Consider the following 26034-nt stretch of genomic DNA (forward strand, 5'->3'; position numbering starts at 1 on the left):
GCCATAAACAGAGGTGCATGTATCTCTTTGAATTAGTGTTTTTGTATTTTGGGGTTAAATATCCAGTGGTGCGATTACTGGATAGTCGGGTAGTTCTATTTTTAACTTTCTGAGGAGCCTCCATACTGTTTTCTACAGTGGCTGCCCCAGTTTGTATTCCCATCAACAGTGTAAGAGGGTTTCTTTTTCTCCACATTACTTGGACTAGTGTTTTGTTTGAAGAATTAGTTATTCATTTGAAGTAGTTAGATTCTCTTGTTTCTGTTTTTTTTTTCAATTTTAATCTTTTTTCTCTCATCCTTTTTGATTTAATTTTTTAACGATGTAAAACATTAATATGATTCCAAAAGCCAAAACTTTACAAAAAAGAATATTCAGAGAAGTGTCACTCTCTCCCAGTTCTTTCTATCTACTCCCTGTAGGTAACCAAATTCATTAATTTCTGGTTTCCCTTTCTTATGTTTATTTTTATAAAATCAAGTTGTTTCATTTCTTTTTTCTGGTTTCTCTTTTTATACAAAGATGGCATATAATGTATACTCTTTTACACTTTTTGTTTTTCAATTATGTATATGTCCTAAAATGACACCCTGTTAATCAATTTGGTAAGTTTTAAATATAAGAATTATTCCAACAGGAAAATATAGTTCCACATTCTAGGTTTAAAATTTTTTTCCCCAGAAAACAAGCAGTTAGTGACATGTCAATAGAGATCATTTATAAACAGACACCTACACATTAATATTTTATGTGAACTTCCATATCCTTTATACTCTGAAAGGAAAATATATTATATAATTCACTGCCATTGGCTTTCCTTCCTCTTGGCAATTTGCTGCTGGCTACTGTCACTGCTATGAAAATACAGTATTGGTGACTATCTTTCTGCAGGTTTACTTCCATTAAACCTTTTCTTTTCAGATTGTAGATTCACATGCTGTTGTGAGAAGTAAAACAGAGAGATCATGTATACCCGTTTCTCACTTTACTGACATGATAACATCTTCCAAAACTATAGGACAGTATCACAACCAGAAAATTGACATTGCCACAGTCCACTGATTTTTATTCAGATTTCTTAAGTTTCACATGTACTCATTGGTGTTTGCATATATATGTTTTTAGTTCTGTGTAACTTTATCACATGTGTAGGTTCACCACCATCAAGATATAGGACAATCCCATCACCACAAAAGTCCCTCCTGTTGTATAAAGCTTATTTTTAACCACTGGCTTATTCTCTTATAGATAGAAAAGCAATTTTTTTTTAGATTTTTAAAAAAATTTCTATACTAATCCAAATAAAACCTTTTTCTAATTGTAAAGAATTATGCTAGAATTGGGTTTTTTATTTGTTTGTTATGAATACAATTAATTGTGACAGGTAGCCACTTTCCAGAATTCTAAGTCTGGGGGAAAAAAAGAATTCTAAGTCTGAGTTACTCTTTATTATGTTTTAAGCATTCAGTTATGCAACAAGAATCTGATTTGTGGTTCATTTTTCTGCTTAAATCACCCGGTCTTTAGGAGTGAGTTAGTTGAACATGCTTATCAAAAACTTAAAATGAAAATAAAGTCATGCCTATATTCTGTAGGTAAGTAAAGACTAAAAGAGAAACCAATGTTTACAAGAGACTTATTTTTCAACTGTTCAAAATTTTTGACATGGAAGAATGAAAGCCTTCCCCCAAAGATCAATAACAAGATAGGCATGCCCATTTTCACCACTAGTATTCAACATTTTACAGGATATTCTAATCAGAGCAATTAGGCAGAAGGAGGGAAGAAAGGGAAGAAGAAAGAAAACAAAAGGCATCCATTTGGAAAGGAAGAAATAAAACTCTTTTTTTTTAAGATTTTATTTATTTATGTGACACAGAGAGAGAAGAGGGAACACAAGCAGGGGGAGCGGGAGAGGGAGAAGCAGGCTCCCGGCCTAGCCAGGAGCCCAATGTGGGGCTCGATCCCAGGACCCTGGGCTCATGACCTGAGCTGAAGGCAGACGCTTAACAACTGAACCACCCAGGCGCCCCTAAAACTGTCTCTATTTTCAGAAAACACAATGCTATGTATAGAAAATCCCAAAGAATTCACAATGATTGTGTTCCTTATTGTGTAACCCTGAATAATTAAATAATTTGTGTTTCAGTTTCCACATCTATAAAATGGAGATAATGTTTATCACAGAGAATTATTTTAAAGATTAAGATATAGCTTGTAAAGTAACAAGTACCATGCTTTGACTTTAGAAAGAGTTCAAAAAAAAACTTAGCAACATATTTCATCATTACAATCCAGCTACCAAAATAATCAGTTTAGATAAACAATTAGATTAAGTAGAGGTTCTGTGACCTATCTACCTTTTTCTCTGTAAGACATAATATTAAGAGGATAAAGAAAAACCTGAGGATTTTGTCCCTGTAATGTACATATAACTTCCAGGTTTCTTGAGATTATATATAAATACAGTCTCTTATAGGTAGTAACTTTGATATGTTTTTGGTAATGGAATTAATTAAGAGTTCATTTGTGGCCTTTGAGAGTATAGTACCAGTAGAGTAGTAAGGCAGAAATCTGAATATAAGAGTTTAATTTCAGTATGGAGGAACAGAGATTGGGTTTAGACCATTATTTTGAGCAATGATTTGCAAAAAAAAAAATATATGTATATTCATTAAATTAAGTAAAAGCGTTAAGCAGCATCAGGGGCCTAGCAAATCATATACTTGTAATATTGACCATCAATCCTGCTATAAGATTTCCCTAGCACTCACAGCTTAGGCCAGAGAGTGAAGAATACAAATAGGTAGGAAATCCAGGATTACACATTAGAAGGACATGTGTGGCAGAAGGTTAAGGGGCTTTTTTTCTTTATGTAATTATCCCCAGCTTTATTAAAGTGTAATTGGCAAATAAAGGTGTATGTATTTAAAGTCTGTAATGTGATGATTTGAAGTGTGTGTGTGTGTGTGTGTGTGTGTGTGTGTGTGTGTGTGTGTGTACCCATTCCATGAAACTGGTTGCTATCAAGATGGGAGGAGTTGGGGTGTCTGGGTGGCTCAGATGGTTGGGCGTCTGCCTTCGGCTCAGGTTGTGATCCCGGGGTCCTGGGATCGAACCCCACGTCGGGCTCCTGGCTCGGCGGGGAGCCTGCTTCTCCCTCTGCCTCTCTCCCTACTCATGCTTTCTCTGTGTCTCAAATGAATAAATAAAATCTTTAAAAAAAAAAAAGATGGGAGGAGTTGATTTCATCTAGCAAGAAGTAAAAGAAGGAGGAGGAGAGGAAAGGAGATTAAAATAAAAATGGGCTGGCTAGCTGGCTGGCTCAGTCAGTGGAGAATTTGACTCTTGATCTCAGGATCCTCAGTTTGAGCCCCATGTTAGGCATAGAGTTTACTTAAAAATTAAATTAAAATTTTAAAAAATGAGAATGATGGACTGTCCACTAGTCTACTGGTCATGCAGTGAAGACATGTTTCCCTGCAAAAGCAGCTCAAGCATGGGAAGGATATTCTGAAAACAATTTCCCCAGTTATTTGATGTTCAGGCCATTACAGCTCTCCAAGGTTGTTGAAAACATTTTGCCTAGCTCAGTCCCTCAATAACTATTTTAACTTGAGAAACAGAATTATTAACAGGTCCTTTGGGGATGCTACATGCACAACTCCTGGGGGCACCATTTCCATCTTAATCTATCTGAACAGAGCCCCTTGGAGTCATTCAAGATGGCAACCCTGCAGGACCCATCCTTCCCACATAATTCCATAAGGGTCAACAAGGAATATCATCAGTTCCTTAAGGTATGGTAGGTAAGGTAGTGTAGAGAGGCTCTGCCACTTCAGTCCTCCCAGGAAAAGAATGCAAGGTAAAGAGCCCTTAGGATTGCTTCTCATGGTGAAATAGCTTATTTGCCTCAGCTTTGCCCCGCTGAGGGAGTGAGTAGTGTTGGTATAATGTAGGGGAAGCTGGAGGTTCCCAGCCCTGGGTGGGAGTCACTTAAGCCCACTTGCTCCTTGAGACTTTTGGAGCTCAATGGAAGGATCTGGAATTCCTTTATGACACTATCTTTCAAACTGAGGTTCAGGTGGTAAGCAAGTAAGACCTCTGACAGGTGACTTTTCATTGGAAATGCATGATAATAAGGGAAAATTTTTAAAGAGAAAAAGATCACCTGCAATTCCATTTTCCTCACATAAGTTTTAGTTTTTGCATAAATGCTGTTTCTCCATTCCTTGCTTGCATACTCATATTTTACGTGGATGAAACATACTCTACATATTTGTTGTATATGAAAATTTAACGTGTCATATTAATAGCACAGAAATGTTAATGGATAACACTGATGTGATTTTGAAAAGGATTTAAATAAAATTTCTAGTTTCTTTCATAAAATCAATAATATAGATTTGTGGTCTCTGAAACAGTAGTCACTAGCCAGCCACACATGGCTAATGAGCATTTGAAATGTGACTAGTCTGAAATGAGATGTGCTATGAGTGTAAAGTACACACTGGATTTTGAAAAAAAGCATAAACTATCTCAATAATTTGTATTGATTACATGTTGAAATGATACTACTTTGGATATATTGGTTAAAGAAAATATATTATTAAGGGGCACCTGGGTGGCTCAGTCGGTTAAGCGGCTGCCTTCAGCTCAGGTCATGATCCCAGAGTTCTGGGATCGAGTCCCACATCGGGCTCCCTGCTCAGTGGAGAGCCTGCTTCTCCCTCTCCCTCTCTGCCTACTTGTGCTCTCTCTCTGTCAAATAAATAAATAAAATCTTAAAAAAAAAAAGAAAATATATTATTAAAATTAAGTTCACTTGTTTCTTTTTACTTTTAATGTGGCTACTAGAAAATTTTAAATTACATATGTGGCTTACACTTTATTTCTATTAGACTGCACTGATATAGATTATATACAGCTATGAGATCATAAAATTTGAAAAAACACTAAAACTACAACAATAAGGGAATGGTTAAGTCATCTTTGGTATGCTTACTAGGTACAATATTGTGCAGCCTTGAAAATTATAAACCTATGGGTGATGTGGCAAAAATATATATATGTAATATTAAGGAAAGTATGATATAAAGTTATAGATATAAAGTTATGATATAAAGTTATAGATATAAAGTTATAAGTATGATATAAAGTTATGGTTTCAAAAAAAAACCTAAGAAAATTTTTCCTGTATGCTAACATGTTAACTAGAGGTATGTTCAGGAGATAGGATTACAAATGAAGTTTTCTTCGTTTTCAAACTTAAAAGAATGCCTTTGTAATCTTTTTTACACTGAAATTTATTAAGCCATAAAACTTATTTTTTATTAAAAAAATTACTGGTAACACTGACTCACAGACTTAGATCAAGATAAGTAAGGAGAATGGTGTATTATTGTTCTCAAAGTGGTACTGTGGAGAAAGGAGCAAGCCAACTAACTATATCTTCACATCTCCCCCTGTTCAGTGGGAGTGAAAGAAAGCAAAAATCCCAAAGGCAGGATGATTGATAATATATATTGTGTTTGTAAATATATATTGTGTTTGTAAATATATATTGTGTTGTAAAGGGATGAAATAATGAAGGAGGAGCATTTACATCTTTTACCACTTTGTAAAGAAAACGATTAGAAAACTGAATGTAAGATCTTTTAAAAAAAAATTAAAGGTGTTGGGGCGCCTGGGTGGCTCAGTCATTAAGCGACTGCCTTCGGCTCAGGTCATGATCCCAGGGTCCTGGGATCGAGCCCCGCACTGGGCTCCCTGCTTGGTAAGAAGCCTGCTTCTCCCTCTCCCACTCCCCCTGCTTATGTTCCCTCTCTCACTGTCTCTCTCTGTCAAAAAATAAATAAAATCTTTTTAAAAAAATTAAAGGTGTGAAAATGATTTAATGTGTTTAAATGCTTGATCTTGCTAATTTTTTTTCATTTCTAGATTCATGGTGTTGCTATCCAAAGTGGAGAAATCATCAGAAGAAATCGTAGAAATAATGCAAAACTTAAGCAGTATAGAGGTTAGCTTTTTTTTTTCCTTTTGGCATATAAATTTTCATATGTCTACCACTCCATTTGAAAAAGGAAAATAGGGAAGAAGCCCCAGCATGGAGAATCCAATCCAGAAAAGAATTTGCAGAGAATATGTCTAATTTACTTTTCATGGGAATTCCTTTTCTCATATGAATATGAATTAACCATAATATTTTAGTAATATCTGACTTTTTCACATTTTAAAGCTTGCAGTAGTTGACCTGCCAGAAAAAGTTAAATTTCCTACCACAAAATTTTTTTCAGATGAAAAAAACAGTAAACTGTATTTTCACTAGACTTGTCAGTAATATTATATTTGTAGAGAACTTAAGTCATTTATGATGTCTTTCTTTTAGGCTTTGGGGGGCAGTAGAGAGCTTGAAAATCTCCTTGGTATCTCCCGTGCATCATGTTTCTTACCAAGAGAAATGCAGAAAACAAAAGAACTAAGTAAGAAAAATTCATGAGTTTTCAATGGCATCTCTCCATTCTTTATTTGTAAATGTAAATATATATTCTAATGTTTTCAGTTTTAGAGATAAACCTAATAATTTTTCCCAAATTTAAATCTGATAAGCTTTTTTATATATGGCACTACTGGACATGTAATGGAAGTATTATTTAGAGAATAAGAAGCCATATATCTTTTACCAGGATACGTTACTTCAGGGATTCTTGTTGAATACGAAGGAAAACAATATGCCTTGCAAACTGATAATCAGGCTTCTTAAAAATCTGGTGCTCGTTCTTTAAATAAGATATAATAAAATACTGCATTTTGTACTTGATACCTGTATGTATTACTTCAAATTATTTTTTTCTTACGAAGTTATCCCAGGATGAGAAACTATTCATATTCCATGCTAATTCTTAACATGAGTTGTTTTGTTTTGCTTTCGGGGTTTTTGTTTGTTTGTTTTTTAGTGAAAAAAGTAACAGAACAAAAACTGTTTGAAAAGAAGAGTTCGGGACCTCCCAACAAAGGTAAAGAATTGTGTTTTCATTTATATAAAAAGATCCTTTCATCTCATTTCACCATTGAAAACTAATCATCATGAGTTTTTTAGTGTGATCTTTTTAAAAGATAATAAATCTCATTTGCAAACCTTATACTAATTTGGCAGACCATGTCTGATAAGATAACTTCCCTGAGGATTAAACTTTAAAATATCTTTTGAAATACAATTTTCAGTTTAAGATTTAAATTTTGTCTTTTTATTAAAAGTTCTTCTTGAGAATATAGACAAATAGGGGGAACAATGCATTAATATATAGCAACTTTTAATGGTGAATTAGGATTACACAAAGCATAAAAAGTTACTTTGTAACCAGTGTTCTGAAAACTTTCAGATCATTAATGATGTTTGATCTACTGTAAACTCATATGCCTCTGAGCATTTCACAGTATGGGAAACTAAATTAGCAGGTTTTCCCATAACACATGCACATCCATACCTCAGTAAGCAAAATGATCATGGACTGTAAAATATTAAAACCTTTAGACCAACTTAAGAGGGATCGTTTTAATATTACTGACATGAATGCCATTTTGCAATCTTTGCAAGTGAAGGTAGGCCTTTAAATGGGTTTTAGTCTACCATTTTTGAGTACCAATGACTACCATTTATTGAGGACCAGTAATTACTATGTTCTCAACACTAGGATCAGCAGATCTTTATAGCAACTCTGCAAGATAGCTTGTTATCATTGTCATTATAGATAAGGAATAAAGACAAAAAATGTTAAGTAACTTGCCCCAAAGACACTGCTACTAAAGTGTCAGAGTAGAGATTCCAACTAAAGACCAGTCCAACCTCAAATAGTATGGTTTTTTCATTGTTCCATGTTGCCTCTTCCTATAACAAATTAAATCATCTAGTCATCCCAGTTTTTAGATTCAGACATGAGGCATAACTGAAGCCATCTCAACCAGTCTAGTATATTAGACTGTATTTAGGATCTTTAACAAGCCAGTGTGATGAGTTTGCAGTGGAAAGTGCTGGGATTCCCTGTTACTTCCAAAGGCCACCTGGGTAATGCAGGGAAACAGCCCTGACAGGATCCTCCAAAGCTCATGTGGGAAGAGAGCTGAGCAGGTTTCCTGAGCCATTCAGTAGAGCAGCTAACTTCCACTGTGATCCCAAGAATTTAAGAATATGAAGTTAGCTCTTAGAAAAGAAAGGCTTAAGATCTCTTCTCTCCTATACCGTGAAACTTGATTATAATGTGTAGCTGAGTTTCAGTGGTTTTTTTTAACTTGATAAGTTTTAGAGAATCATAATGGGAAATTGGAATGTTTATTATTTCCAAACCAGAGGAAATCTTTCTTCTATATATTCTGTGCCAGTGGTGTGAATTTTTTTTCAATCTGTAATTTCCTAGAATTGACTAGAATTAGGCGTTACAGAGTTGGCTTTCACCAAGTTTTGAGAAATAAGGAGGAGAAAATTGTAGAATAAGTGGATCACTTTAATAATGAGAAAAAATGTTCCGAAAGTATTGTTTCCTTCCCTAAACATTTATTAAGACGTTAAAGTTATATTCCGTGTGTTAAAAATTATCTCCTTTCAGTTATCTAGTATGTACCAATTCTTTGTGTGTTTATGCATGACCAGCCTTAAAACTATTTTCTAGTATTTTAGGCATTAAAACTGACTTGCCCATTACCAGGTTTTCCCTAAGGGCTTAGTGTTTATTCATGCATAAAAGAGATCCTATGACTAAATTATGTTTTAAAATTTCTAATAAGCATTGATTATTTGTTGTGGTTTAAATGAAAACTGAGTTTAGATAATTAAAATATGTGATAGCTGTAAAAATATATATTAGAATATATGTCATCTTCCATTTCTGTTTCTTGGCAAGAGCTGCATTAGCTTTTATATTTCCTGAGATTTTTAGATTTTCATTAGCTTTTCCACTAATTTTTTTTAAAGTATTGTTGCCTGAAAAATCTTTTGAAGCTTATTTCCTTTATAATTTGAGTTTGAGTGTTTTTACCGAGTGTTTTTCTCTCTTCTCTTTCTGGTTCATAATATATGTATTTTTTTATTTTGGTGGTTTTGTTTTGTTTTTGATTAAAGATGATGCACGTCAACACATTTTTATATATATAATTTTTTGCTGAGTTAATAACTTTCAACACTTTTTATTTATACATTCATTTTACAAGGACTTTGCTAGTGTTTTTGACATCTCAAACTAACTTGCTTTATACGTTCCTTATTTGCAGATCTAGCCTTCAGCTTTTTATAGAAATTTCTACTTTACTCCTTTCTTTTACTATGCTGTTATTCAGAATTGTTTAAATTTAAAAATGTTTGGGGAATCTTTGTAATATTAGAAATTATATAATATAAAAATAACTCCCATAATATGTATGGGATTTGTTTTATTAGGTACTTAATGAAAATAAGAACAAATTACTTATTTCACGATCAAAAGAATATCCTTCAAATTCTCATAAAATTTTCCTAGAATAGTTAAAATAGACAGTATCAGGAAAATTCCAACATTTATGCTGTTGTTGCCTCTTCAAGTCGGTCCCCTAGTTCTATTTATTTTTCCATGTTACTGCTAGCTTGTTTAGCATCAGTTGCAGTCTTTATTACAGGCAGAGCAGTATAATTGTAAAAATAACATGCTAGTGTTTTAAATAAATAGACATCTGACACACATTCTTAAGGCTTTATGTAACGTTCAGGGGAAATTAAAACGTACACAATTACATGAAAAGGTTCACTGAAATTTTCATAGTTTTCAAAAGAACTGGACGTGGCAAATCAGAGAATGCTTTGATAGAGTATATGATTAAATAAAAGAGTCTCTCCCCTGCTAAATACAAATTTCTTAAACAAAGGAAGGCTTTCTTTCTCTTTTCAGTTACTTAGGAAGGAAGCCTAACTTTACTTTCCTTAATAATATTGGCTTTATGACTCTTAGAAAAATAGTGAGATGAAAGGTCCTTTTTCTGTTAGATTTGGATGTGAATTTCATAATTATTCTTAATTTGTTATGCTGAAGATTTAAAACATGACCATTCAATGGGTTGATACAGATGGAATGTCACATTATCATCACATGGTAAGGCATGAAATTTATTTACTTTACATAATCAACCTCTACTTAAGACAACTTGATACAAATATTCCTAAGTCAATAGATGGCATTATATAGTACTTAGTATTTTCATTTTTTCTGGAAATATTAAAAAATACCATCATTGTTTGTCTATGACCAGTGCTTCCAGTAAACAAAATGTTTTTGAAAAGAATGTAAGCAAATTGTTGCCAAGATATGAAATCTAGACACTTAGCTTTAGTCCAAAACATATTTTATCTGTTTTGAGAATCATTGTGTAGGTTGCAGTATGCATATTTGAGATGAAATGTAACCATCTGAACTTTACATTGTTCAAAAAAGTTGATTGTCTCAGCTGTTTGTAATATAAAATATTTCAGAATTTTAGCTGTGGCCTTCAAAAGAGAAGCCCAAACTGTAACATTTCTGTTTTCTTTAACTAACTTACTGTCTTACATTGTAAAATTCATCTGGGTTATAGGATTTTAAAGTTTTTCAAATTCTTGGACTACAGGACAAATTTTAAGCTCTTTCTGTTCTAAGATTATAAAATAGTTTGATACTGCTTTTTCATTCTAACCACCCACAGAAGTATTTTTTAACTTAAAAATATGTTGTTCTTTCCCCCACTCAGTCTTGAAAAAGTATTTATCATATCGGCCAAATAATTTTACTCCCTAGAAGACTACTACCCTTTTAGTTTTTTATATCTTACCATTAAACAGTATCTTTTTTCAAACAAATACTTTGGTTTTAAGAGCACTGAAGTTTGAAGTCTAGATATGATGAGTTTTAGAAGAAACAACAAAAATTCCTACCTGTGCCTTATGTTCTTGGTTTATCTGGAGATAAAAAAAATGGAGATATTAGTTTTGGTGACAAATCTACATTAATGTACAACTGTAGTCCTTAGCTCTTTATCAGAATTCACCTATCATGTATGTTGTACGTGGTTCATACCTTTCCTATTAATAATGTTAATGCCCTTGTCTTACACTATTCATCACGTTTTGGGGATACATTTTGACTGCTTACTTGAGATTTGTCTAGGATTTAAGGAAAAACAAACTGATTTATTACTTTTCAAAGCCTTTTAAATAATTTCTTCCATGATTTAAATTTTTGTATACTTCTCTAGAAGTATGATCATTTTTATCTTTTAAATAATCAGTAAAAAAAATTTAACCATAGATTTGAACTCACTTAGTAGCAATTATGTGTTTAAGAGGTGTAAATAACTTGCTATCAGACATTAGGAATATCCAGGTGCTCTATATGTGCTGATGACAACAAAATTGAAACGAAAGACTGTAATAATTCTGACTGGTTTTCTCTGCAGAAGATATTGATTATTTGTGTGTGGTGAGAGATTTGGAAAATTCAATTAAAGGAGTTGTGCAAAGGTTTCATAAATTTTCCTTCTACAGCATGTACACAGACATTGTTGCGTATTAAATCAATGTAGCACTTCACAATATATTTTCTTTGAAACATAAAAATAAATAACATTTAAACAGTTCTGCTTACTACAGAAACAAATTTTATTTTCTGTGAGGCATTTAGTCATGTGCTATCACTGACTCATCCACATTTGCCAGCTGTAACAAATTTTATAGACATTTTCTCCAGAGACATATCTCACATGCTATGAATTTTTAAATGAGCAAATGGTGAAGAAGGGATGTCAGCAATATAAAAATTGATCAGTTAAAAGATAAAAGCATAAGTAAAGAGATTTGTATGGTAGTCTTAATAGGTTTTATTAAATAAAAATACTATAAAAAGACAGTAATGAACAGACTGAAGACTAACCGTTCTTGAGCTGGAGAAAAATTATTCTGGCACATTTAGTAGAAATTGGTTTTATGTCACCTGACAGGTGAATATTTTTTTCCCCTTTTTAACTCTTAGAGTAGTCAGAAAAGCTCCTCAAAAAAGAATCAGATGAATTTTCTAAGTGGTTTATGTATCAAACACATATCTAGAATAATGAAGCAGATACTTACAGTGTTATATAGCTAATTTTATCGTTAAAAGCAAGACTTCTGTAAAAGGTATTAGGTGATTTTTCCTCCAGCTCACACCTCACTCAGGAGGAAAGGAGGCATTTGAATGCATACTGTTTGCCCCATGTGACTCCAGCCCTCTGGAGTCTCTCTCTCTGTGAACTCCAGGTCTCTCTCCTGCTTCTCTCTCTACCTGGATTGCTCTTTCTCCCCTGTCTGTCTAGTAAATTCCTGCTCATTCTTTAAGGGCAGCCTCAGATGTCACATCCTCTGTGAAACACTCCCCAGCTCCCTAGGTAAAGCTAAATTGCTTCTTCTGGCCTTCTTCAACACTTGTCTGAATGTTTATAAATGTATTATGTTGTAGTATTGTAGTATATTGTAATTGTCCAGTTACAGGGCTCCTTCTGGGCTCCTCCTTGGCAAACAAACAAGAGCCTAATATAGAACCTGATAGAAGGTCCACAATGCATGGTCAATGAATGAGTAAAAACAAATGCCACTCTAAGAATTTTTTAAAGGAACTTAAATATTTTCAAATACTTATAAATCACAATCTCCTTACATGCCTCATCCGTTTAATATTTACTGAATGCCTACTATGAGCCAGGCACCATTCTAGCACTGGAGGTACAGTAGTGAACAAGGTAGACATAGTCCTGCCCTCAGGATTGTAGAATATGTCACAAAAGACAATTATAATAAAGCATAAGCATACATTATAATGATAAGTTTTTTGGCACTTTTTGTCCTAAATTCTTAAATGTACATTCTGAAACAGAATTGGGCAAATCAGTAAGATGTCGAAATGAGAATTTATAACTCCAAAGCTATTTATAATGTAAAATAAAATTTTAGGTTTAGGTTCTTTAATTTCATTTGATTAAGCATTTATTCTACATCATATACTGTGAATACTGTGACAACTTACTTTGACTTGTTTTCTGAAAAAAATCTTTTTTTCTTTCTTACAGAATTATATCATCTTGACAGCTATGAATTCCTTAAAGGCATTTTAAACTGAGGTAGGGTTTCACCATTCTAATTAAGGTTGGCCTTGTTAAATTTCACTGTTTTGTTCAGGTGGAAACATTTTATTTATATTATCAGATTTGGTACTGTCTATGAATAAAATAGGGAGTGAGCTTTGGAGGTGTTTTTGAAATTATATTTAATCTATTTTTATAAATAATAGGACAGTCTGACAAGTTGTATGAGAGGCTGATTGAAAAGAACTATTGAGCTCATTAGCCTAGCTTTAAAAGTCAAAAAGCTCATATTTTTAGGTAAGTGTATAGAGGGCTCTTGATTTAGCACCTTTAGTATAAATAACTAACTAGGTACTGATAGGTGAGTTATAGTTTCTGTAGGACACATGTAACTGAACAAGATATAACAATTCTATGAATTTGGAAATGTGCTGAATTAAGTAAATAATTATATATTAATTAGTGTATCTTTCCTTCAGAACAGTTCCCTGTAGATTCAGCAATATAAGTAAAAATGATAGATTTATAACTAGCTTATTAGAACATATTAGCTAGAAGCAATATGAGTCATAATGTGATATTAGTGTCTAACGTGCCTGTAACTGAAAGTTCGTGTTAAGAACTAGCCTACCCCAGACTTAGTGGCATCAATATTAATTAAGATTCTTAGAAGCTAACCAGATGTTGCCTACTATCTCTTAGAAAAAAATTAAGGCAAAATAAATTCTATACTGAAAATACTTTTCTTTGGAAATGGTATTTCAAATGATTAGTATTAGCTTCCTGTTTTTAAAAATATTTGCAAAGCATCATATATACAAAATTGTGTCACTTTTCATTCATTAAAATGTTTATTCTGTTGTATGCAGCAAATAATAGTTTATAATAATAGCTGACACTTATTAGGCACTGTCAACATGCCAGGTACTATAATAAGCACTTCATACAGATTCCATTCAACCTTTTTAACAACTTACGTGATATATAGTTATTGTCTTTATTTTATAGGTGAGGAAACTGAGGCACAAAGAGGTTAATAACCTTGTTCTAGAATTACCTCAGAGACAAAGCCAGGATACTAACCTGAGTAAGCTGGTACCAGAGTCTTTGCTTTGCCCACTCACAATAGTAAACTGTGTGTGTCAGGTTTCACTGCTCGTCAGAGGTTTTAGATCCTATGAAATAGTAAGGATCTAATATATATACATACACACACGTACTCATTATAGGGTTAAACATTTTGTACAATTTTGGGTCCATGGCAGTCCAACAAACAACTATTAGAGGGCGATCATAAATACATAGTTAGAGTTATACATCTGGCTAATAACATACACATTTAGTATATGATGGCCATTCATAAACTTTGGGGAACTTAGGGCACTGAATATAGCTTTGTGCTCCTGGATTCTAAGAAAGATTAGAATATTAAGGGTGTTCTTCTGAGTCTTTAATATGAGTAGTACTTAGAAAAAACTTGCAAGAATGAAGGTTGACCTACCACTCAACTTCCCTTTTAGTGGGAAGCAGTGGAGAGAAATAACAATGAAATGAAACTGGACTAAACCTTTGAGGCATTTCCTTGGGTTCTTTTGACTGTGTTTTCTTCTTTCTTTGGGCGCTTTCTTCATGATCTCACCTATTCCTTGACTTTAGTTCTCACCTTAGTGCAATTTATGGTTTCCAAATCCATTTTTGACACTCCGTAAACCCACAATATCAGCTGCCATATATTGTCCCCCAGGTACCCTGATTTCATCATTTCCCCCCAAATTTCTTCCTCATTCTACCTTTCTAGGGATTACATTCATCCAGTGATAAGGCTCAAAACCTCAAAATTTTGTCCCTTTTTTGTGCCCCCATGTGCAACTGCTGCCAGGTCAGATAACTTCTAAAAATGTTTACCTTTCCCTTCCATGCCCCCAGCACTAGTTTATCCCTTCATGACCTCTCGTCTGGATTATCATCCCCACTGTAACCTGCCTTTCTGCCCCTTGGTCCTTCTTCCCTACAGCCTGTCCTGCTACTGGATAAATCACTCTACCATATTCACAGTAAAATCCAAATTTATACTAACATTCAGAACTCTCCCTAATGTGACCACAGCTTACCTGGATAAATCACTTGGTTAACAAAACTATGAGGCTTAGTATAAACATAGCATTTGCACAATGCCAACCTTTTAAAACCTAGTCATCAAGCTAAAGATACAAGATTTATATTCTGTACATGAAACGATAACAATATAAGGAAAGCTATGAAGAGCAATACAAGTTCAGAACCCTCTTTCCAGGATTCTGGCAATAGCAAGCACAAAAAACGATGAGTCCATTTAGGATCAAAGTTTCAGCTTGATTAGTGGAGGAACTGATAACCTCTAACATGGCAGGCCCTCTGGCAGAAGCTTAGGGTAACTAATATGGAGTGTGCCTAAGGCAGAAGTGGAACCTCCTCTCTCCCACACTGAGTCTAAATCTTGAACTCTTTGAATCTCAATCTTGAACCTGAGGAGAAAGCTGGATCTTTGAAATAAACCCCATGTCCCTGTGCCTCTACAATAGAAAAGACCACAGACCTACCTATGCTTGATTGCAGATGAGATCAACAGAATGGGCTGGTCTCCTTACAGCATGAAATTAGGAAGCACAGGACCCATCGGACTTGAGAGTAGACAGGGAAAGGGTGTTGCATAAGAAGAGTGACATTTAATATTACTAGTAAAACATGGATCGATGTTCTGGACTTTGACCAGTCACGTTTGTCACTCCTCCATGGGGTAGAGAGAGCAGAAGAGTTGACAGTTCCTTCCTCTTCAGACTAAGGAGTATAAACATTCCTCTCTAAGAACCAAATGAAGAATAAGCAATAGTATAGGAATACACAACAGACATAGATCACCTCAGGATAGAGTGATTAGGTCATTATTTAAGAGTTCATGATTTTAAAATAATTCTAGTTATTCCACTCTGCATTATCTCTGACAGAGGACCATCCAGAACCTAGTAATGGAAACTTTGTACTTTACTAGGAAGTTTGAATTTGAGAAAGGGGTCATTTTGATGGGCTGTATAAACATACTAAGCAGAGAGAACAACATGAACACAAAAGGCAGAAAAGCAGAATGACTGAACAAGTAGGTTTGACCACATCATTGACAATTATGATCACCAGGCTTAATCGGTTCAGACTTTATTCATTAGGCAGAAGTAGACCAGTGAAGATTATTGGGGAAGTAACAATCCAAAATATGTTTTAGAAAGAACATAATTGCTTTATGAATGATAATTCCTGTCAAAATACTGCTCATGAACTGCATCACTATCTCTAAATTGCTTTTTGTGTTCTGAGACATTCATCTCCAGAACCAGTTAGGCAGTGTAGAAATAATATACATCCTACTGTATTCCTGTGTTGTGACATATATCACATTGATCACAGTCTTTATTTTTGCTGGATCCTGAATTTGGCGTCAGAATCTTTCTCAACACACTTCTAGCAGTCCTGATCAATTGATGAAACTCCTTTGCATGGTCTGGCATTATAACAGAGGACAGGATTTGGATTACATGTCCAGCACCAGCTCTGTTATCTACTTAGCTCTGTGGCCTTAACAAGGAACTTGGTTCCCCTAAACCTTAATTATAAAATGGGACTGATATTTACCTTGTGGGATTGTACAAAATAAACTTAACTAGCACCTCCCCCATAGTAACTAATATAGTCTTACTTTCCTATATAGTATTGTCATTAGTTCTGATAACTGTGTATCAGTAGCCTATAGGGATATTAAGTGAACACTAGAGTGCTTAAAATCTTCTATAGGAATCCAGACCTGACTCAAATTGGCAAGAGTTGGTGGTTGTCAAGTTGGCAACCTACCTTCTTCTAGGAAAAGAATATGTGGACTCCCATGAATAGGGAAATATAGGAGCCTACCATGCATTACTTCTTAATAGCTGCCAAGGTAAGTATGGAAGGGGTATTTCAGGAGTGAAAGGTCCACGAGCCCTATGGGAAATATGCCATCACTTGCCAATGGCTTCTAAACCAAACAACAAGAACTTCTGCCACCACTAGGAGGCCCCAGAGGGACATGCTCTGAATAGGAATGCCAGTAAATACAGTCTCTTTTTTTGGGGGGCAGCTGTTGGAGGAAACACCTGCTGAAAGGCCCTTAAGGCTTATAGACAAAAGGCATGTAGATTTTGGTGTTTTCAGCAAGTAGGTCATGTAGGAGTTTTAGAAATATCTCAGAAGTATCTCAAGATCGATCTTCACATAAAGTGAAGAGTGTGATGTCTGAGTAGCCCTATTGACAATTATTTGTGAAGGTAAATCTTGTTAGAAGACCCAAAAATAAGCAAATGAGAGATTACCAGTATCTGAACTAGGTACCAAATTACATGGTAAATGGGTTGTTTAAATCATTTAAGTAGTGTATGAGATGCATGTTAATTTGGGAACTAATTCTTGATTTAATAATCATCTTTTATATCCTGCAGGCATTTAAAAGAAATGCACTTACTGTGAACACCAACTTCTTCTGCATCTGCCTGATCGTATTTAAAGGAACAGAAGAAATGTTTGTAATTAATCTGCCCAGTAAATACCAGATCATAGCACTAGGCAGGTGCGTGTCTAGATAAAATTTCTTGCAGCTAATTTAAACTTTCTACATACACCAGTAGATAATCTCAATGTAAATAATACATTTCTTCTCGACCCTTTAATGTAAGCCAACATGTAGAAGAGGATATTAACTTCTATTCTGTATCACATACACTTCTGTATCCTTTTAGCATTTGTGGACAGATTTAAAGCATTTATGAAGATGGCATTTTGGTAAAATGTTTTAAAACTCAGATTAAATTTAATGGTGAGTGGAATTAGGTACCACTTTCCCATGTAAAGCCCCAAGTGTGTATTAGATTTTTTTTTAAACTTCTAAAATTTCTCTAGAAGTTTATTGTGTAGCCACTATCTTAGGGATGAGTTTTTATACTCTAGTTATTTCTATGCTTATACAGAAAAACTATATTCAAAGTTTTAAAATTTTCACACCTTTTATAAAATGCATTTTTCAGTACAAATATATTTTTAAATATGAAGTTGTTCTTAAACTGAACTACACAGACGCTACTGAATTTAAAGAAAGACCTTTTTTGTGGGGTATATGATCACCTGAAAATTATTTTGAAGCATTAATTTAAATTTCTATTTTTCTGTGGTGTTATTTTGTATCATCCTCGTTCTATCACAAAATAAAGGGGAAGTGGGAATCACAGGATATGTTATAAATTAATAACATGTTTTTTTTAAAACTTCTGTATTTTTCTTTGACCATTTCTACAGGGGAAAAAATACTGTGCCCTTGGTTCTTGCCCTAAGACTTGACAAAATTTGTATATTACTGTGTCATGTAAATAAAAATACTATATGAAAATCTGAAATAAAATTTAACTTAGGTTTGAAAATAACTGATTTTCCATTTAGATAAACTTCAGATTTACCTCTTAAAATGAAAATGAGTTTTTAAAAACTATTAAATGACATCAATTAACTATTAAACCTAATTCCCTTCACTAATGATTTTATTGGTACTATTTAAATAAGATTTTAAAGATAATCTGTCTGCTAAATACTAAGAACACTTTGTGATACAGACCTTATAATAGGCCATTACCTAAATATACCAAAAAGGCTAATTCCTTTGTTTTCTAGCATTGAAAACTAACCTTAGGATGTAAGCCAAAGCATATAAAGAAACTTGTATTAGTCAGGAAAAAAAGGGTTAAGAAATAGATTGGTTGCATATATAACGCAAGTTATGTGGGTATGTGCTTAATGCTATTAAGTCAGTTACTGTATGTTTGACCTCGATATACTAAGCTTTTGCCTTTCAGAACAGCTGGGTCTGCTAAGAATCATTTCCCAGTTCTCTTCATTGTAGATCAGATGACTCTCGCTTTATCACCCTTGGAGGCCACATGAAGGACAAAGCAGAAAGATCCACACACAAAACTAATGTTTATATGGCGGGGAGGGGGGTATGGCATGGAGGAAGGTGGGGGGGGCGGATACACTTGGCCCTGATCTTCCAATGAACATAACAGAAGAGACCAATTGAGACTTGAAACCCCTGTGTTACTCTAACCATTATTTAGTTACATCCTATCCATCTTTTACTCTTTCTATTGAACAGAGAGGCTCCTTTGGCTGCCTTGACTTTTGTAAATGTTTCACTCACTTAGTTGTGGTTTATCATTTGGACAGAATGCTACATCTGGGATTTTTCTCCCCTCCTTAACGCCTCAAGGGAAAATGGCTTCTGTATGCTTCATATTTGATACATGAACATACACCCTGTTCTCTTCATTTTAAGAAGCAAGCCTAAGTTTATTGGTAACAGAGAAAACTGCATTTCTCAGAAACAGCCCTTCCCTCTAAAATGAACTTGAAAAACTTGGAAGGGTTCATTCCTTGACAGGTATATTAGCAAAGTAACTGAGAAATCTTCAATATTTTTGCATTACCTAAACATCTTTATATTAAAACATCCCAATAAGCCTGAGTGTAGCTGAGAGAAGTACTTTGGAATTGCCTGTTTCTGTGATCTTAATTCATCAATGGACATTTTTGGTATTTTGGAACCTAATCCTTCAAAGTTCAAAGTGGACTCTTCTTAAATTGGTTTCTAATGGATATAAGAGATAATTGACTTATAAGGTAATTGCTGCAGGTCTCCATAAAAGCTACAGTGTTACTCAATATGATTAAATTTCTGAGGAAAACGTGTATTTAGAGGATTTGTGTTTAAGATACCTTGAATATGGATGCATTCTACTTTATTATTTATATAATATACTTTTATTTTCAAATAATGTTTCTCTGCTCCAGTTATTTAGAAGCTAAGACTTCCTCATCACTGATTTAAACCAGCATCCTGTGTTAAACCCATGTATGCTATTACAAAAAATAAAAAAATAGGACTATACCAGGCAGCCAAGATGCTGACATTTGGGCACAGTGATTACAGATGGTGACCATGGACAGCGATGTTCCTGCTGATTCGGCAGTGATTCAAGGCTGCTTTTCTGTGCTGACCTGCCCTTTGAGTCTTTATGCACATTTGCTTTGAGAAAGAAATACTTCCTGATTTTTGCTTTGTCTAAACCTACTTCCTTTATCAGACTTAGAAGCACATACCTTCTTGCAGCCTGTGGCTGTCCATGCCTAGAACCAGATTTTCTTTGTGTATATATGCTCACTGTTTTAAAATATATCACCACTTAGTCAATATATGTTAATGGATGTCTTATGAAAGAAAAATATTCATTAAAAACCATAGGTTGATGTGAAAATAATTTTTATTCTTAACACAGAGACTAAAGAGAACACATCTTTTTTTCCCCTGCCCTCCCAAAAGAACAATCTTTACATAAGAAACTATAACATAGATATGACATTTTTACCAATTGAATATGATAGTAAAGATGAGCTTCTCCTAATATAGAATGATACGTTATTAACAGGGCCAAGTTAACACGAAACATGATACGAATCAATGCTTATGGAAGTGGTAATCTTGAACCACTCAAAAAAGAGCAAAAGGATGAAATCTTGTATAAAACCATTTAACTTACACAGAATGATCCTAGAAGTTTAGAACTAGTGAACATGAGTAATTAAAAAAAAAAAATCAAACCACTTAAATTCAGTAAAATTCACTGTTTAATTGTATTAAAGTTAATTAGCATTTTTGGAAATAAGAACATGGTCTAATCTCTCTGCCTTTTTATAAAGAAATCAAATTTCCACATGTAATAAGGCATGTTCAAACTTCAAGCACTTTAAATTGCCTCTCACAAGTAATTAAAAGATCATCACCATCACAAATTTAATCCCTGAGATATAATTTCTAAAGAATGAAATATACATTACTTACATTCTAAAATGTAACAAAAACTAAATTTAAATACAAAAATTTATGATTTCCTTTAAAAAGAAGAGCTTGATTTTCCCAGTAGGCTCACTGGATTTGCAGATTTCTTTTTAAGACAACAAACTGTAGAGTACATTTCCTGAGTAAACACTGTGGATTAAGGGCATTTTCTCTTATTTTCCCACTTGGATAACTGAATCTTAATAAAACTACAATATGTCTTGGCCACTCTATAGTTAGAAAATAAAAGCCTCCACTGGGCTTGGGTCCCCATATACATTTATTTCGTAAATAATATGGACAACAATGACTTTTCACCATTTTTTCCCTATGTGAATCTCAAAATGATAATTTCACTTATACATAGCAAAAAGTTCAAAAAAACCTTTAAGCACTGTTAATATTTTCACATTTGTTTGTGGAGATAGAGTTAGTTGATTTTCTTCTGATTTCTTCCATTTTTGGAATCCCACATGATTATAATGTTAAAGTATACCAAGAAGAACAGGAAGTTCAAGCAGGATACGAAACAAATCAATACAGAAAATAAGTCCGGTAATTTCTGAGGAGGTTCCAGTGTGATAGTTGTCAGTGTCAGAAGTACCATAGTGATGACTGAGATAAGAAACTATAAGGAGGGAAAAAAACATTACTGAGTAATATAAAAGATAAAATTTAAATGTACTGGTAATATTTACTTATAGCTGTAAGTGAGCATAATTGAAGGTGAGGGGTGGGGGTCCAGTCTCTTCTACTGGTGGATCTCAACCTAGGCCACATGTTAGAATCATCTGGGGAGTAGGTATAAAAATTTCAATGCCAGGCCACACTTCAGACCAATTAAATCAGAGTTTCTGGGGTAGGCCTCGGGATTTAAAAGCTTTCCACGTGATTCCCGTGTGTAGCCAAAGCCTAAGAACCCCTATCATACTTAATACCACCCAAGTACTAAAGAAAGTTATCCGAAACAGATAATATTGCTAGTCAGGGTTAAATTTAGGGTATGCTCCAGGGTCTTGAGTCCCTACAGAATATAAAGTTCTAAGCTAATCTCAGAACTTGTCTATAAAAAAGCCTTCCATGGCAAATAGAAAATTATATGTAATATTCATGGAACACTTTCAATGAGCTAATGCTGCAGTAAGTCATGGTGGAGCATATGAAAGAAAATGTAATCTGGCCTCAAAGAGTTTTCCATTTGATTAGGGGAATACATGAACTAATTAAATAAAATCACAAGGTCACATTTTATTAAATGCCAAAGTGAATAGTAAAAATACTTCATTTATTGTAATTGTATAGCAGTCAGTTTTCTTTAGACTAGTGCACTGTACAACAGAACTTTCTGCAATGATGGAAATGTTCTATACCTGTGTACATCAAAAGAGTAACTGCTAACTACATGTGGCCATTGAGCATTCAAAACCTGCCTATTGTGACTGAGCTGAATTTTTTATTTAATTTTACTAAGTTTAAATTTTTAATATGTCTAGTGGTTATTGGACAGTTTTTTTTTAAGATTTACTTATTTATTATTTGAGAGGGAGAGAGAGCACGTGCACAGAGGAGAGGAGGAGGGGAAGATGGAAGAGAACCTCAAGCAGACTCCCTCCTGAGCAGGGAGCCCCATGCAGGGCTCGATCCCAGGACCCTGCGATCATTACCTGAGCCGAAATCGAGAGTCAGATGTCTAACCGAATGAGCCACCTGGGCGCCCCTTCCATATTGGACAGTTTAGCTCTAGACTGTGAGCTCCTTTAAGACAAGGACCAGCCAGATCTTAAGTCATTTTACCCTGGCATAGCACGTAAGTACACAGAAGCTGCTTAAGTAAATGTAGAAAGCAAGCAGTGAGAAATCATAGTGACTTTCATGAAGGATGTGGGACATAAATGGAACCCTAAAAGATGTTTTAATGGCTATATTATAACAGGATTTAAAAACCTGAATAGAGTAATGCAGTGCTCATTCCAGATGGAAGCCTGGGAAGGATAGTAACCAAAACTGACAAACAGGTATAAACAGGCCGCAAATATCCTCCAAAGGGAAAATCCCTGTCAACCTTAGTGAAAAGTAAAAACTTCTGAAGTGAAATCATCAAATTTAAAGTTTCAAACTTAAGGGGCACATGGCATGGCTCAGTTAAGCGTCCGACTCTTGGTTTTGGCTCAGGTCATGATCTCAGGGTTGTGAGACCGAGCCTTGAATCGGGCTCTACACTCAGCGCAGAGTTTGAGATTCTTTCCCCCTCCCTCTCCCTCTCCCTTCCCCTCTGCTCCCTCCCCCCTTAAATAAAGAAAATCTTAAAAAGAAGAAAGTTTCAAATAAGAAATATGGGACTGGTTGAAATGTCATGACACTATGATCCTGAATCAGTGTTAAGGGGCATGTTAAAATTCCTCCTACTTTATTTTTTTTTATTTTAAAGATTTTATTTATTCATTTGAAAGAGAGAGAGAGAGCACGAGTGGGGTGAGGGACAGAGGGAGAAGCAGACTCCCTGCTGAGCAGGGAGCCCAATGCAGGGCTTGATCCCAGGACCCCACGATCATGACCTGAGCCAAAGGTAGACGCTTAACTGACTGAGCCACCCAGGTGCCCTAAAATTCCTCCTGCTTTAAACAAACTCCAGCTATTACCCCATTTGTCTGCTTCTCTTTACAGCAAAGTTTCCCAAAGGAGTTGCCTATAACTTACTGCATCCAATTCCCTTTCCATTCATTATTGAATCCACACCAATTAGATTTTTACCTCAGTAGCTCCAATGAAACTGCCCTGGCCAAAGATCCATAATGACCTCCACTGTACTAAATCCAAAGGTTATTTCTTTTTTGTTTTACATATTTTTTAATTATGTTAATCACCATACATTTTACATCATTAGTTTTTGATGTAGTGTTCCATAATTCATTGTTTGCGTATAACACCTAGTGCTCCATTCAGTAGGTGCCCTCTTTAATACCCATCACCAGGCTAACCCATCCCCCCACCCCCTCCCCTCTAGAACCCTCAGTTTGTTTCTCAGAGTCCATAGTCTCTCATGGTTCATCTCCCCCTCCGATTTCCCCCCCTTCATTTTTCCCTTCCTGCTCAAAGGTTATTTCTTATTGCCTTATTTGATTTCTCAACAGCATCTGAAACAGCACATCACTCCCATCTCCTTGAAACACTTCCTTAACTTCCGTAACACCATACTCTTCTGGTTTCTTCCCACCTCAATAGTTAATCCTTCTCAGACAGCTTTCCTGGTTCCTTCTCATGCATTGTAATATCCCAAGGCTCAGTACTTAGTCATCTAATATACTCACACCTTTGGTGAGCTCATCCAGTGACATGACTAATTCTCATCTCTATGCCAAAGACTCAAATTACTGTCTCCAGCCTGGACTTCTCTCCCCTAAACTCCAGACTCATTCAAATGCATATGTAATAAGCATCTATTTTTTTTTAAGATTTTATTCATTTATTTGACAGAGAGAGACAGTGAGAGAGGGAACACAAGAAGGGGGAGTGGGAGAGGGAGAAGCAGGCTTACCACTGAGCAGGGAGCCCGATGTGGGGCTTGATCCCAGGACCCTGGGACCATGACCTGAGCCGAAGGCAGACGCTTAATGACTGAGCCACCCAGGCACCCTCTAAAACTACAAGTACAAGCTATCCTTAATAAGATTAACAGCTGACTTCTCATCAGAAAACACTGAGGCCACAAGGCAGTGGGATGGATGACATTCAAATTGCTGAAAGAAGAAAAAGACAAGAATTCCTTTTCTAGCAAAAATACCCTTCAGGGTGGCTCAGTTGGCTTGCAACTGTCTTTGACTCAGGTCATGATCCCGGAGTCCTGGGACTGAGTCCCACATCAGGCTCCCTGCTCAGCCAGGAGTCTGCCTCTCCCTCTGACCAACCCCCCCCCCCGCTTATGCGCTCTCTCTCTCTGTCTCAAATAAATAAAATCTTTAAAAAAAAAATACCCTTCAAAATGAAGGAAGAATTAACAAAAACAAAGTCAATACATTGGAAAACACTGAAATAATACAAAGTGTGTTTTCTAAACACATTGGAATTAAATGAAAATAGTAAAACAAAGAAATTTGGGAAATCCCCAAATAGATGAAGATTTATTTACTTGAGAGAGAGAGCACTTGTGCAGGGTGGGGAGGGGGGTTGGGAACAGAGGGAGGAGAGAGAGAATCTCAAGCAGAGTCCTGGCTGAGCAAGGAGCCCCACATAGGGCTCTACCTCATGATCCATGAGATCATGACTTTAACCAAAATCATGAGTCAGACATTTAACCAACTTAGCCACCCAGGCACCCCTGGGAAATCCCCAAATATTTGGAAACTGAGCAAGTTTCTAAGTAATTCATGAACCAAAGAAGAAATCACAATGGAAATGGCCTTTATTTTTAACTCAATTAAAAAATGTCAAAATTTGGGGCGCCTGGGTGGCTCAGTCGTTAAGCGTCTGCCTTCGGCTCAGGTCATGATCCCAGGGTCCTGGGATTGAGCCCCGCATTGGGCTCCCTGCTCCATGGGAAGCCTGCTTCTCCCTCTCCCACTCCCCCTGCTTGTGTTCCCTCTCTCGCTGTGTCTCTGTCAAATAAATAAAATCTTTAAAAAAAAAAAAGTGAAGGAAATCTACATAATAGAAATATTTCCAAGTCATGTATCTAGTAAGGGACCTGTATCAAGAATGTATAAAGAACTCTTACAACTCAAAAATAAAAAGACAACCCAGTTAAAACTGGGCAAAGGATATGAATAGGCATTTCTCCAAAGAAAATAATACAAATGGTTAAAGAGCACATAAAAAGATGCCCTACATCACTGGTAACTAGGAAAATACAAATCAAAACTTCAATGAGATACCATTTCACTCTGACTAGGATGGCTATCATAAAAAAACAATAACGAGTACTGTCAAGGGGCACCTGGGTGGCTCAGCCGGTTGGGCGTCTGCCTTTGGCTCGGGTCAAGATCCTAGGG

General features: G+C 35.2%; 2 protein-coding genes across 4 annotated transcripts in view; one reads left to right on the plus strand and one right to left on the minus strand.

The window, feature by feature from the left end:
* ITGB3BP (integrin subunit beta 3 binding protein) overlaps nucleotides 1–17693 on the plus strand; it is a 64320-nt gene extending 46627 nt beyond the window's left edge. The window contains exons 5-9 of the mRNA XM_028106854.2: nucleotides 5941–6019; nucleotides 6389–6482; nucleotides 6957–7016; nucleotides 13093–13143; nucleotides 17610–17693. Of these exons, the coding sequence (XP_027962655.1) occupies nucleotides 5941–6019; nucleotides 6389–6482; nucleotides 6957–7016; nucleotides 13093–13142 (283 nt within the window). The 3' untranslated portion in view covers nucleotide 13143; nucleotides 17610–17693. The remainder of the gene's footprint in view (nucleotides 1–5940; nucleotides 6020–6388; nucleotides 6483–6956; nucleotides 7017–13092; nucleotides 13144–17609) is intronic.
* Nucleotides 17694–20456: 2763 nt separating this feature from the next.
* Nucleotides 20457–26034, minus strand: part of ALG6 (ALG6 alpha-1,3-glucosyltransferase) — a 71256-nt gene continuing 65678 nt past the window's right edge. For all 3 annotated transcript variants that reach the window (XM_028106922.1, XM_028106920.1, XM_028106921.2), the window contains one exon: nucleotides 20457–21677. In XM_028106922.1, coding sequence (XP_027962723.1) covers nucleotides 21480–21677 — 198 coding nt within the window. In that variant the 3' untranslated portion in view covers nucleotides 20457–21479. The remainder of the gene's footprint in view (nucleotides 21678–26034) is intronic.

Source organism: Eumetopias jubatus, unplaced genomic scaffold (assembly GCF_037043125.1).
Source record: "Eumetopias jubatus isolate StellerSeaLion01/CBP00866 unplaced genomic scaffold, mEumJub1_p1.0 scaffold_4, whole genome shotgun sequence".
Lineage (NCBI taxonomy): Eukaryota > Metazoa > Chordata > Mammalia > Carnivora > Otariidae > Eumetopias > Eumetopias jubatus.